At 39.1% G+C, this 15,270-nt stretch overlaps 1 protein-coding gene across 2 annotated transcripts in view; it reads left to right on the forward strand.

Moving 5' to 3' along the window:
* Positions 1 to 8,162, forward strand: part of psd2 (pleckstrin and Sec7 domain containing 2) — a 47,677-nt gene extending 39,515 nt beyond the window's left edge. For both annotated transcript variants that reach the window (XM_049585558.1, XM_049585559.1), the window contains exons 13-15: positions 848 to 992; positions 1,323 to 1,466; positions 3,396 to 8,162. In XM_049585558.1, the coding sequence (XP_049441515.1) occupies positions 848 to 992; positions 1,323 to 1,466; positions 3,396 to 3,626 (520 nt within the window). In that variant the 3' untranslated portion in view covers positions 3,627 to 8,162. The remainder of the gene's footprint in view (positions 1 to 847; positions 993 to 1,322; positions 1,467 to 3,395) is intronic.
* Positions 8,163 to 15,270: the final 7,108 nt, after the last annotated feature.

Genomic DNA, 15,270 nt, shown 5'->3' on the forward strand with positions numbered 1-15,270 from the left:
GTTCTTGGGACAAGGCAAAGACAAGTTATTGTGACAGACCAACAAACCAAACTAAGTGATAGGCTCTGTCTATCTGTCCATCTCTTCCGCTGTGTTTCATAGCTACGGACAGCGCCACACCGACACATGAAAAACAGTGCTGTCTGTGGGTTATGAAACAACAGCGAAGCGATAAGTCACATGTTTCTCTGCCGATAATTTGGCTGTTTTTTGCTATTTTATATATAATATAGATACATTTGCCTGAAGCTTAAACAGACTAGTGTTGTCACGATACTGGAATTTATAACTTTGATACAACACCTTGAAAAATAGCAAAATTTGATGCCATTTTCAAAAATACAAATTTACATTGAGGGCATAAGATTTAAACAGTTTCAAATAATCAGAATTAATGTACATTGATAAATCGATATTTTTTTACAACACTAAAACAGGGGGCAAAAAATACAACTAAGATAAGACAAAAAAAAGGTAAGGATTCATTATTTAAAACAACAAAACAAAACAAAAACATGATTTGACCATCACTTGAAAATATAGACTTGACTCACTATACTTACTACTACTACTACTACTTAGTTCTTAGTTAGGGACACCCCGAGTCAAAATAATAGTTGATAGTAAGTAGAGATGAAGAATCAGTCAATGAACTGGAACAGTTGTATATTTAATGTAATTCCCTCAGCCAGTTGAATGTACCAGGTTTTTGTCTTGTGAAAGAACATGTGAATGTGGCAAACAAAATATACATCAGTCAAACAATTTTCCCTGCACTCACCTGCTCTCTCGCCCCTCAGTGACATCTCACTTTACTCTCTCTGTCTCTCTCTCTCTCTCTCTTCAGTAGCGAGGAGGAGATGATGTCTTGGATCTTTCGGATAAACCTGGTGGCAGCGCTGTTCTCCGCTCCGGCCTTCCCTGCCGCCATCGGCTCCATGAAGAAATTCTGTCGGCCCATCCTGCCGTCTTCATCCACCAGGCTCAAACAGGTACACACACACACACACACACACACACACACACACACACACACACACACACAGATGATGACATAGAGTACAGCAGCTGACACACTCTGCAGGCTCATATTTTCCCCCTAGAAACATAATGTATTAGTGTAAATACAATCAATATCTAGTTATGACTGATATTTTGCATGTACATAATATACAGTTCATCACAGCAGCATGCAGAATCCTTATGCATTAAAAGTCTCTACACAGGGTTGGGCATTTTTGCATATTCTATTTGTGTCCCCTTGCATCTGATTGGCTGTTTTGGGGGTCTTCTGGTTTTTGTCTGGGTTGTGATTGGCTCAGGAGGAGCAGCTGCTGAGTCACGAGAGCAAGCTGAAGCAGATGAGCCTGGAGCTGGAGGAGCACCGGAAAAACTCGCCCTCAGCCGACCCTAAAAGCCGCGAGTGGGAGGAGTACCGGCTCAAAGAGCACTACCTCACGTACGAGGTACAGCTCCAGTTAATTTGTCTGCTTTTTTATGTTTCATTTTTACAGGGTTTTATGGTTTTGTTGGGGTTTTTTTTTTTTCAAGTGAAAGGGCAGCCAAGAGACCAAAAGGCATGACAGATGGCCAGTGTCACTTGTTTGCTGTTCTCTTTTCATACCCATACTCCTATTTTTTCAAAGTATATCATTTAAAATGTTTGAGTTTTCATCAGATCAGTAGAAAGGACAACTTTCAGAGACGCACATAAAATTTCATGATAACTCAAACTATCAGTTTCTTCTATGAAAATCTCATTATTGGAAAAATAGATGTAGCTTTTGTGTTTTAACTGCATTTAACCATCAGTCCTCACATTAAAGGTCCAGTGTGCAGGGTTAAAGATCTATTGCCAGATGCTTTCATTAGTTTCTTATCACCTGGAAATAAGAACCATTGTGTTTTCATTACCTTTGAATGGGACGTTTATATCAACATAAGGAGCAGAACCTCTTTAACAAGGCCATGTTGTTTCTACAGTAGCCTAGAACAGACAAAGCAAACACTGGCTCTAGATAGGGTCATTTGCGTTTTTGTGTCGCCCACCATAGTTCTCCTACATGCTTGGCACACGGGAGAAGTTTCAGTTCTGCAACCTCACCGCTGGATGCCACCAAATCCTACACACCGGACTTTAATGCCTCAATCAAGCTAAATATTAAACAGAAGCTCTGTCCAAATGTAGAATACGTTTTCAAGATAGCATAAATTAAAGCCAGTTATGAAATTAATTTGAGATTGGGCTGTGTTTAGACTGCAGGCTAATGTGGCCCACATTAGATTTTTTTGTGAACAACAGGAATCACATTGGAATCTGATCTTTTCAATTTCGATTTTGGCCACTTACAAATGTGGTCCTACATCAGATAAATGTCTAACTTTTTGCAATGCAACCTTAAATTAAACAGCCACATCGGAACTCGGGACTTTTACATCACTCTAGTTTCTTGCTGCAGATGTCTTGTGGAGAGGCGCTGACACATGTATCTGAAAGCAGCCCTTGACTTTCTGAAATCTTGGATGAAATGTGTTTCATTGAAGCTATTCATGTCATGATCCCACCGTTGCTAGTTATTTCGCATCCACGCCATGGATGTACAGAAAGAGCTGGATAAAGGGGCCCCGTTCATTCTTATAAAAGTTGCTCATTGGCGCATAAAGCCAAAAAAGTTCAGCTTCCAGTTATGAAATTACTCTGATCTTCTGCATCTTTCATGGGCCCATAGAGCAAACACACTAGCATTTCCTTCCACCTCAACTCCCACCTACTCGGCCTCGGGCTCACTCACATGAATGACATAAAATAACTCTGAATTAGGCTGTTAGTAAATGTTGCAACTTTTATGTCATAACCATTTAAATAAGGGATATTTAGTGTTTACACTTGGAATTAGTTTTGCCTCGAAAAAAAAATTCCCCACTGATTTATAGATGTCTCTTTCCCAGTGAAAGTCTATGGGAAAAGTCTTTTTGGCCCCCATGGCATCTTGTGACAGAGCTGGAAGTCGAAATTTCACGGTTTGGCCACTATGTCAAATTGGCTTTACAGCCCAGCTCTGTTCCTGGGGGCTTGTCTTTGTTATCATCTACTCACAAATTCACTGGCTCCTCCTGCACCTATAAACGAGACTGTTAATGCTGACTTCAACAGCCTCCACGTTTACTTCAACCGTGTTCTGCATGTGATGTCTTTGTTGTTGTTCCTTTGCACACATTGGTCAGTTCAGAAATGGAATTTGATACTGGCCTCATTTTAAAAAACTATGTGAACATCCAAAAAAAACAAAACAGATATGAGCAATAAATCCCAGTTTAACAGGAAGGTGTGCTTTAGCCTCTTGTTTCATCTTCTTTTGGTCTCACTTTCCCTCTTCTCCCCTCTCTCTGAGCAGAAGACTCGGTATGAGACGTACATCAACCTCCTGCAGGCCAAAATCCGTGCAGAGACGGACGACCTTGAGAAGATCGAGGCCAGCGTGATGGGTGGCCTGATCATGGAGGGCGGCCTGGTCGGCCGGGAGTGCCACCTCCGCAAGACGCAGTCCTCTCCATCCATCAGTCAGGCTCAAGGCGGGCTGAACGGGAGGGCCACTGGATGCACTGCCCCAGGACAGAGGAGCTGAGGGGAGGCAGGAGGACCGGTGACCACAGCCCACAAAACAACATCCCTCCAAGCCAAACCAGCTGAATCCTCCAACCTCTGACTGGGTTTTTCTGTTAGAATTTTGTGTTTTGGGCTCCTCCGTTCCTCCTGTTGTACTTACAATATGAAGGTCGGTAGCAACAGGAGAAATGACTGTCACTATCGTTCCCAGACTTTATCGACCCTGATGATAAGTTTCTTTCCTTGAGCAATAGATGAAGAAGATGAAGACCCAACAAGTGACCCTGCCAAACCTCAGTCCTTTGAACTTTTATTATTGCACATTAAAATGATCATAACTGTGATCACTATTTATAACAACATCATCAGTATTATTTTGAAATTACACTCAGAGCAATGCAGTTGTCTGTAGTGGACATGTGTTTTTAGTTACGAGCAGAGCTTTGAGTAATTTATAAAGTATCAGTTTAAGGACAGAAAGAGGACAAACAGTGAGAGACAGACTGGTTTGCCTTTGTCCTCTCTGTCCTGTCTTCGTCCTGCAGTCCAGGAGTCAGGCAGTGATTCAGATGGAGATGGTACTACTGTAGCATTTTGGCCTTTTATTTCGTGTTTACACACCCAGCCGCTCACAGGCGTGTGTATGGACCTACAGTGATGGTGGACAGTGGTGTGTGAAGATACAACATATCTGTCCCAGAGTTACAAAAAACTCTCAGAGGAACTTCTCAGAAGGATCAAGTTCCTGCCATGTATAGCATATTTATTTATTTATTTAATTCTCCAAACCTTTATTCACCCCAGGAAGGGTTTACACTGAGCATGCTCGCTCTTTTTCCGTCTCGACATTCATACAGTTAACATTTGTAAGTGTAAAGGAGCTGCCAAAAGGAACAACTGTGGTTTTAACTGTTCACTAAGCTGCTCCACCAGAGGAACTGGAGGTTGAGTGCCTTATCCAAGGGCACCTTGACACTAGATGTTGAGGGATTTAGAGAGTGTTAGTCAGTCACTTGTCAGAGAGATCACAAGTCTGTGTCTGTGATTTTTAAGCTGCCGCTACCCCAAATACTGACGCATATTCAATTATTCTGTTTGCTTTTCTAACAAATGAAATCTGAACTGAAGAGGAGAGCGTTATGTGACTGAATGAAAGCACTGTGCCATGTTCTGTTTTATCCCTCAAACTCTTCTTATATCACAACAGCGTGCACTGAGCTGATATATGTAACAATATATGGTTGGGTGTGAGGTTTCTTAAGTTAGATGTGAAGGGCAGAACAGGAAGTAGTGGGTGAGAGGCATACCGTATGAGTGGGTCAGCTGGTGTATGTGTGTGTGTGTGTGCGCGCACATACATGTGTCTGTGTGTGTGTGCATCGGCATGCTCTTTTTAAGCGGTTCCAGTTGAGATGTTGAAGCAGTAGGCAACAGGAAGAAGTAAATATAGCAGGGTCAAGTTTTTCTATGAAGAATTTATAAAGCATGTTTGGTGAGAATCAATCCAACGGCCTTCTGCTGAATAAGACCGCCATCACAATGAGGCCTGGATCTCTCAAAAGCATCTTCAGCTCGGAGGCAGACATCATCTTTGTGACAAAATATGTACCTCATCTCTTAAAGGGGACCTATGATGCTTTTCTTTATTTTCTGGCATATATGAAATGTTATGATTAAGCATGTTCATATCAAGCGTGGCCAAGGTTTCAAATAATGAGGTAACCACATGTAAAAGTAACCCCTGTGAGCAAAGACGTCAGGCCATGCACTATTCTTAATACTCTCTGAATACTCTGAATAGTGTTTATATTACAGAGCCATTACTGTTACATGTAGCTACGCGCTAACATAAATTTAATGTTAATTTCTCTCCAATTTCGGATCATATTCTTGGTGGAACATGTCTGACTGTGAACATTTTGTTTTAGAAGCTTTTGGTAGTGATAAAACTGTGGCTTTACTAGAGATGCACCGATCCAGCTTTTTCAGTTTCGATACCTATCCCGATGCTGTGGCTTTGAGTGTCAGCTGATACCCGATACCGATCCGATACTATGGTTGACCTAAAAAGCTATGTACCTTTACATGTAGAACAGAAAAGACTAGAGGCATCAGGCATTGATGACTACACAGTTCTTTCCTAAGATAAAATGAAACAAGATGAAACAGATTAATTCAATGATGAACTATTTATTTTTAACAAAATAAACAATTGTGCAACAGCAGTTGAAATAGTGTGAAATACCTTCACATATCAGATTCTCTCCTGTGCTCCATGACGTATGACGTAGCTTGCGTCGCAATAGATTTAAAGGGAAAGGATTGCCTCAGGTATAGGTTTCATTTTCCGAGACCCGATCCATCTATTTTAATGATATCAGGGCCGATATTTGATCCAGATATCAGATCGGTGAATCCCTAGGCTTTACTGTGTTAGAGTCGCTCCCTGGCTGCAAGTACACTGCTACCAAAAGGCAACCTGCCAAAAAGTTCCTCAAATGGCCACTTGAGGCTGGCTCCAGAAGCGAGTGAATCCCCATAGACCTCGTGTTAAAATGCCCAACTTTACAGCAGAAATAAAGTGACAGGCACAGCCTGGTTCTAAAACAGATTTGGTCTCGATAGCTAATTCCAACATTCAAGACACTGAATTTTTTTTTTTTTAAATTAAGGCTCAAAGTTAAACATTCAAGGGTGGGGCCATTTGAGTGACAGGCTGCCTGTGAGGCGTTGCTGCTGTCCAGGAGTCAGATCCACCCCTTGCTCAAACATGGTCACTTCTGGGTCCAAAAAAAAAAAAGATAGGGACGGCCAAAATGCCAAACTCGAGGCTTCAAAATTGGAGGTGACGTCATGGTAGCTATGGCTATTTTTTTTGCACGGTCTTTGACTGTCGTATGTGGCTATATGCTATTGTCAGGGAAACATGCAGTCCTGGTTGTGAGTTTGCCATTTTCTCCCAAATTTTTAATCATGTTCCCGCTGGAAAATGTCTGGTTGTAAAGACTTTGGTTATTAGGTGATTTCTCACAGTAGAAAGTGCAGCTATACTTCGTAACAGTCATTCTCAGATTGCATTGACAGTGCAGAGATTCCAAGATGGAGAAGACCCGGACACACTGACGAATCAGAGCAGACTGGGCTTTTTTGGGAGGGGGCTTAAAGAGACAGGGTGAATACATTTATATTCAATCAGACAGTATTTTGGAACGTTAAAGCATGTAAACATGTTCCAATACAAACCCACAAAACATCATTGAAACAGAAAATAAGCATCACAGGTCCCCTTTAAAACAGAAAATCTAACCAATCTTATGTTCTGATTGCTAACATGGACCTTTCACAGCTTGCTTGGCCTCGTATTGGACATTTACTCATACTGATGTATTCTTTCCACTGCCATTCTTCTTAACAGTTGAACATGTTTTTGGGGAAACAGGCCTTGGCCTATCTTAGACAGAGACTGGCTGATTGGAGAGTGTAGCAGCAGGACTGCTCCAGCTTAACATGTTAAATCAAGAAACCTGTCAGCGTACTGGAATGAGCAGCAAAACAACTCCACCAGCAGAGTAGCCATCAAAACATCCTCCACGTGGAGGATGACGAGGAGAAAAGACTTGTTTTCTAAGAAGACTGGTTTGGTTTTCTGAGTATGACTGACTCTGCCAGCTAAGAACAGCCAGAACAGACGTCCAGCACATGTTTTTCCAAACAGAGGAACACAACATATTACGACTGTTTCTTATGGAAGGAGGACTTGTGTAATCTGAGGAAGTGTGGAAGTGGTGGTAGGTGTGGCAGTACTGCTGTTTGTGAGCACCTTAATAGATCCCAACCCGCCCATACACACACACACACACACACACACACACACACACACACACACACCCCTTTTCTCTTTCTCCGTAATTTGCTTATGACACAACTGTAGATCAGTGAGCTTAGTGCGCCCTCACTCAGCCTCAGTGTGGCACAGAAGCATGTTGATATAGCCAGAGCTGTGGATATCGACAGTATGATCAGTCTTTGGCTCTGGACACAGCGCTTCTGTTGCTTCGTATATCATATTAATAGTGACTGATAGGATCTGAGATCCTTTTGGGACTTGGCTGGAAACCTGGAATCACAGCTGGAATCCTGGAGCCGGATCCTTGTACAGACCAAAACGCTGAAGTGGAGCTGAGTTTTCAGAGAGGAAGTACCATTTTATAAAGCTGTATTGTTAGGATAAATAACTGCTTTCTTACAGGGAGACTTCCCCTTATAGTCACTTTGGCTGTTGTGCTAACCATTGTTTCCCGATGTTCTAGGGTAGGCCTGTGCTGTAATATAGGATTGTGACAAAAAAAAAAATTTGTTGATTGTTATGTTTTATTTAAAAAAAAAAAACAAAAAAAGAAAAGACAACTTGGGCACTTTGATGTCAGCATTGGATCTGTCTTTTTGTTTGTTTTGTTTGTATATCTGAACTGTTCTTTGACAGGATGCTTATACTATGTAAAGGACATATTTACTGAATATTTAGTCTGTGCTTCATAAAGTAAGCTTTTATACAGATGATTGTGGTCATGATTTATTCACATTGTCAACTCCGATTTAAAGAAAACCGTTAGTGTCTCACTGGTTCCCTTGTCAAAACGCCAATGGGATTTTTCCATTATATTTTGGATTATTGACAAAAATAAGCTCTGTGGCACGTTTATAATGCTTACACGTTTTGTTCAGCAAGATAATCTTCACAAGTGAACACCACTTTAATGTTTTTTTTAAGTGTCATTGCAATTGTCAGAAGTAAATAGCTATTGTTAGGCTATAAACTAATCAAACTGTGGTCACATGACTTACCACCCCCACCACAACGGGGCTGTAAACCCATATTTGGAATGACGTTCTGTTGTCTTGTTTAACCACTTGTCACCAACCGCCTTTTTAAAGACACATAAAAGTGTATTTATTGATGTCTTTTATGTTGTAGGACAAAACTTGAAAGTCTTTTAAGCTTGCATTACCCACAGAGCTTATTTTAGGCATCTAACTATAAACCTGTTGACTTTGAGAGGAGGGAACTAGGAGTGCAAAAATGCTAAGTCATTTCTGGATTTCAGAACTCATTCTTGCACTGCTCTATTGACATTTATGATGTTATGTAGGTATTTCTTCGTGTAATAATACAAATATATTTTGTTCTGAACTTTAGTGCTATGTATTATTTCCAGCATAGGTAAAAGCACATTTAAAGGATGCTCATTAATGTCAAACTTCCATTTCAAAGTTTTTAAAAATGCTAAAAAAAAAGTGGGCAAAAGGTTAAACTTCAGTATTTTCAACCTGGACTCTGTTTTCCCATGATTTTGTGTCTAAGTGACTAATAGAGAAAACCATTTTCAAAATTGGTCCAGTATTAAAAAGAGAGCCCTGCTGCAAACAGGCTGCCATGTAACCACTCTGGGCAATCGTGCACCATCAGTTTACATCCACTGAAAGTGCTTGGTTTGCCACTGACAGGCTCAGATTGTGTTGCACAACATTATGGGAAAGACCCTACAGAGAATTGAAATATCTTCCCTTACCTTTTGCTGATGTGGTCTGTTTCTTACGGAGTGTAATCCCATCTCAATTAGGGAGAAGCCTTGACTTTTCAGCATTGTCAAAATCATCGAAATATTCAGCCATGACGTTGAAAATCTTTTAGATAATATTCACTGTGTACACTTTCTGTACTCCAACACAACAAACTCTTCTTGGTACTCCTCTCTCCAACCCTCAGTAAAGTTCCCACTGTTTTTTTTTTTTTCCTGCGACATGTCTCCTCTTGCAAGATTTCAGAACGAGACTTCTCCTTGAGCAAGACTTGATCACAATACCAAACAGACCAGTGAACGGCAAAGAAAAATGTTTCATTTCTCTGTAGGGTGCTTTCTGAACTGTTCTCCAACACTTAGGATAACAATCTGAGCCTGTCAGTGGCAAAAATAAGCATTAATGGACGGAGCTGTGACCACTTTCAAAAATGGTTGCCTCCATTTGGTCACTTGGACACAGAAACACAGGAGAAAAGGGTCCAGGTTTAAACAACACCGTAGTTTATCTGATTTAAAACAGTAGATGGCGTGTTCAGCCATTTTCAACCCATGAAATGTCAGTATTAACATCAGCAATGATGTGTTTCATCAAAGTGCAGTAATATAGTTTACAGCTAAATTAATGCAGTAACTCTTTTATAGGTTTAGTCTGCAGTTAAGAGCTACATTTGAAAGTTAGCATGAGTCAAATCCAGTATAAAACAGCTTTGTAGCCAGAGACAATAAAGTGTCAGTGTGTACGAGCACACAGTATCCTTCATCCTTAAACAAGTAATTATTGTAGAGTTCACCTTTCAGTAAGGACTTCAGTCCAAGTCAGAAAACTGTGTTACATATATCATGCCATAACACAGACTACATTTCACCAAATAAAAATGTTAGAGTCCATACCCACACACCTTTTTAAAACTGTATAGTGTAGCATAACAACAGACACACTGGTTGAAGTATGAACTAATGTGTATGAGTGAAGCATTCATATGCATGGAGTAGCTTCAGGTAAATTGCAGTGTAACACATTGCTGTATCTCCCCCTGTTTTCTTTTAATGCATCAGATCTAAACTTTAAAGGCACCGCCCTCTCGACCACTTAAATTTCCCCCGCAGGTGTCTTGCAGTATTTCTCCTGCATCAGCAGTGTTGGAGAGGCTCAGCTACAGCAGCTCAGAGATGCTGATTACATACATAAACTTGTGTCATGATACTGACTGCTGATACTTCCCACCAGTGTCAAATACACGTGGTTATTTGTGAGCTGTTGTGACCTTGAAATGACTCATCTATAATTACATGTTGGATACAAAACCAAAATACTGTAACCTTTTTATAGTTACAGCTCATCGACTGTTTTCATCTCATTATTTGGACTGATGGAACAAGATAAACATTTCAGTTTCATTTTTTGTATCATTATGGTAACTTCAAAATGTACATAGTTTAACATTTTATCAAATGGATGTTGTGTTCAATTGTCATCAGGCCATATAAGCGCTGTGCTTTAGAAAAAAGAAATCAATATATTTTGTCCACATTTAAAAGAAATATTTTTTAACCTAATACCTACATGGTGATATCAATGATTTGTTAAGAGCTTTTTGAGTGTACTGTTCACCCTGATAGTATTCATCCTGGACTACCTTTTATTGTGATTTATGGTGAAGGAGATTCAATAATGACCATTTTTTGCAATTAGCATTGGTCCACATTTTACACAAAATATAGTCATTTGACTTGAGGACATGAAAAATGCCTTAGAAGAGGGACAGGGAAGCTGTAACATGACTTCATACCTCATCATAGTAAGAATAAGATGATGGTAATATAGCTATCTGTGTGTGTCTGCAAGGACAGTGCTTAGAAAAACAAACCAAGATTAGCATACGACCATGGTAAGAATAGTGCACCAAAGTAACACATTTTGTCGGAAACTATTTTGGAAACTGGCGGTGAGGTAAAATATTTCAAAACTAGAATTACAGCCTTGCAGTTGTACATCTCAGCGGACCTGTCAAGTTGCAGTTTACTCTCATGTCTCTGAAAACAATCCTAAATAAGCTATAGCTAAAATAATAGCTTAATCCTAAAACAAATCCTATTTGACATTTGTGTGAATTTTTGTCATAATTAGCATATAAATTCTTGAGTTATGGCCAAAAACATGTTCTGTGAGGTCAGTGACCTTGACCCTTGACCCCAAAATTCTACTCACCTTATTTTTGAGCCCAAGTGGACGTCTGTGCAAAATTTGAAAAAATTCCCTCAACGTCTTCTTGAGATATTGTGTTCACGACAATGAGACAGACCCAAGGTCACAGTGACCTTGATCTTTGACCACTGATTTTAATCAGTTCATCCTTGACTCAAAGTGGATCTTTGTGCCAAATTTGAAGAAATTCCCTCAAGGTGTTCTTGAGATATTATGTTCATAAGAATGAGACAGACCCAAGGTCACAGTGACCTTGACCTTTGACCACCAAAATCTAACCAGTTCATCCTTTAGTCCAAGTGGACATTTGGGCCAAATTTGAAAAAAAAAAAAATCCTCAAGGCATTTTTAAGGTAATACCTTTATGAGAATTACACAGATTAAGTCACAATGCCCTTGACCTTTGACCACCAAAAACTAATCAGTTTATTGTTGAGTCCAAGTGGACATTTGTGCCAAATATGAATAAATTCCCTCAAAGCGGTCTTTTAATAATGCGTTCACAAGAATGGGACTGATGGACGGTTGGGGTCAGACAAGTGGATGGATGGACAGACAGCCCAGAAATATAATGACTGGCAGAGGCATAAAAAAGACATTTTATTTTCCCCGCTTGAGTCCTAGCTCAAGTGTTCTTCAGAGTGAGTCTGTGACTTTAGGAGTGTGTTGCATTATGGGCCGTTTGTAGCTTAAATGTTGCTAGGCTATTTTGTTTTTTTAACAATCAATAGTTTCTACAAGCACATCTGCTGTATGACTGCTAAAGTTTTTTTTTAGCTCCAAAAATGTGTAGTAAGCTCACTTTAACCTACAACCGTTTTTTAAATTTATTATTTTAAAAGTAAAGTCTTACTGAATCAAGAGGTTGTTAACGTCAGCCAAGTATGGTGCCGCTGAGTGTTGTTTTAGAGGATGACAAAGTGGTAACAAAGAAAATATGCTAATGGTGTGAGAAAGTTTGCTGTGTTCCTGACATTGCTGGCAGAGTGTTAATGTGACAACCGAACAAAGAAACTCCACTCAACGGTAAGCATTATATTTTATTCTTTACATTAAAACAATATGTGTTTAACTTTGACAAAAGAAAACCAGTTGGTACCCCAAACCCTGCTGCAGTGAGCGAGGTGCAGTCAGGAACAGGGTTAACGTTAGCTTGTTAGCCGTCTTTCAACAGCAGACATTTTGACTTTTCACAGTGGGAAAAGAACAGGTGTTACTAATAATGGCTGTGTTTTATTTAATTTCAAGCGTCCCAGAGAGCTATTGTGACAAAAATAATTTCAGTTAGTAAAATAGTGTAAGCTTGTCAAACAGTGTTAGCTAGCAAAACGAAATGTCCTAATTGAATAATTAGTAACACTTGTGTTTCTCCTGCTGTGACACGACTGTTGCAAAAGAAGGGTATTTTTTATTATTCTACTAAACAGCAGAATCATCTTTTTTTTAAAAAAAGGTTAAATATAATGATTTTTTTTTTAAAATTTGGATATTGAATTTCTATTGAAATGTTATTTAATTCAAAGTGTGACTTAACCACACAGTCTGTTTTGAGAGCATGTGTTTGAAAAGGGGATTTTGTATTTTAATCTGTGTGGTCTTTTAAATTGTTTTCATTAAACTTGCTCTGAGATACCAAAATAAAATCTGAGCTAGTTTGCCAGCTAGCTAGTTTTACAAAATTATCAGCATGGTCATGGGGACAGGGAAGCTGTAACATGACTTCATACCTCATCATAGTAAGAATAAGATGATGGTAATATAGCTATCTGTGTGTGTCTTCAAGGACAGTGCTTAGAAAAACAAACCAAGATTAGCATAAGACCATGGTAGGAATAGTGCACCAAAGTAACACTTTTTGTCGGAAACTATTTTGGAAACTGGAGGTGAGGTAAAATATTTGAAAACTAGAATTACAGCCTTGCAGTTGTACATCTCAGCGGACCTGTCAATTTGCAGTTTACACTCATGTCTCTAAAAACAATCCTAAATAAGCTATAGCTAAAATAATAGCTTAATCCTAAAACAAATCCTATTTGACATTTGTGTGAATTTTTGTCATAATTAGCATATAAATTCTTGAGTTATGGCCAAAAACATGTTCTGTGAGGTCAGTGACCTTGACCCTTGACCCCAAAATTCTACTCACCTTATTTTTGAGCCCAAGTGGACGTCTGTGCAAAATTTGAAAAAATTCCCTCAACGTCTTCTTGAGATATTGTGTTCACGACAATGAGACAGACCCAAGGTCACAGTGACCTTGATCTTTGACCACTGATTTTAATCAGTTCATCCTTGACTCAAAGTGGATCTTTGTGCCAAATTTGAAGAAATTCCCTCAAGGTGTTCTTGAGATATTATGTTCATAAGAATGAGACAGACCCAAGGTCACAGTGACCTTGACCTTTGACCACCAAAATCTAATCAGTTCATCCTTTAGTCCAAGTGGACATTTGGGCCAAATTTGAAAAAAAAAAAAAAAAAATCCTCAAGGCATTTTTAAGATAATACCTTTATGAGAATTACACAGATTAAGTCACAATGCCCTTGACCTTTGACCACCAAAAACTAATCAGTTTATTGTTGAGTCCAAGTGGACATTTGTGCCAAATATGAATAAATTCCCTCAAAGCGGTCTTTTAATAATGCGTTCACGAGAATGGGACTGATGGACGGTTGGGGTCAGACAAGTGGATGGATGGACAGACAGCCCAGAAATATAATGACTGGCAGAGGCATAAAAAAGACATTTTATTTCCCCGCTTGAGTCCCTGCTCAAGTGTTCTTCAGAGTGAGTCTGTGACTTTAGGAGTGTGTTGCATTATGGGCCGTTTGTAGTTTAAATGTTGCTAGGCTATTTTTTTTTTTTAACAATCAATAGTTTCTACAAGTACATCTGCTGTATGACTGCTAAAGTTTTTTTTTTTAGCTCCAAAAATGTGTAGTAAGCTCACTTTAACCTACAACCGTTTTTTTTAAAATTTATTATTTTAAAAGTAAAAGTCTTTACTGAATCAAGAGGTTGTTAACGTCAGCCAAGTATGGTGCCGCTGAGTGTTGTTTTAGAGGATGACAAAGCGGTAACAAAGAAAATATGCTAATGGTGTGAGAAAGTTTGCTGTGTTCCTGACATTGCTGGCAGAGTGTTAATGTGACAACCGAACAAAGAAACTCCACTCAACGGTAAGCATTATATTTTATTCTTTACATTAAAACAATATGTGTTTAACTTTGACAAAAGAAAACCAGTTGGTACCCCAAACCCTGCTGCAGTGAGCGAGGTGCAGTCAGGAACAGGGTTAACGTTAGCTTGTTAGCCGTCTTTCAACAGCAGACATTTTGACTTTTCACAGTGGGAAAAGAACAGGTGTTACTAATAATGGCTGTGTTTTATTTAATTTCAAGCGTCCCAGAGAGCTATTGTGACAAAAATAATTTCAGTTAGTAAAATAGTGTAAGCTTGTCAAACAGTGTTAGCTAGCAAAACGAAATGTCCTAATTGAATAATTAGTAACACTTGTGTTTCTCCTGCTGTGACACGACTGTTGCAAAAGAAGGGTATTTTTATTATTCTACTAAACAGCAGAATCATCACTGTCAAAGATTTTTTTTTTTTTTTTTTAAAAAAAAAGGTTAAATATAATTTTTTTTTTTTTTTTTGGATATTGAATTTCTGTTGAAATGTTATTTATTTCAAAGTGTGATTTAGCCACACAAAGTCTGTTTTGAGAGCATGTGTTTGAAAAGGGGATTTTGTATTTTAATCAGTGTGGTCTAAATTATTTTCATTAAACTTGCTCTGAGATACCAAAATAAAATCTGAGCTAGTTTGCCAGCTAGCTAGTTTTACAAAATTATCAGCATGGTCATGTAGTGAG

The sequence above is a fragment of the Epinephelus fuscoguttatus genome, linkage group LG9 (genome assembly GCF_011397635.1).
Source record: "Epinephelus fuscoguttatus linkage group LG9, E.fuscoguttatus.final_Chr_v1".
NCBI classification, from domain to species: domain Eukaryota; kingdom Metazoa; phylum Chordata; class Actinopteri; order Perciformes; family Serranidae; genus Epinephelus; species Epinephelus fuscoguttatus.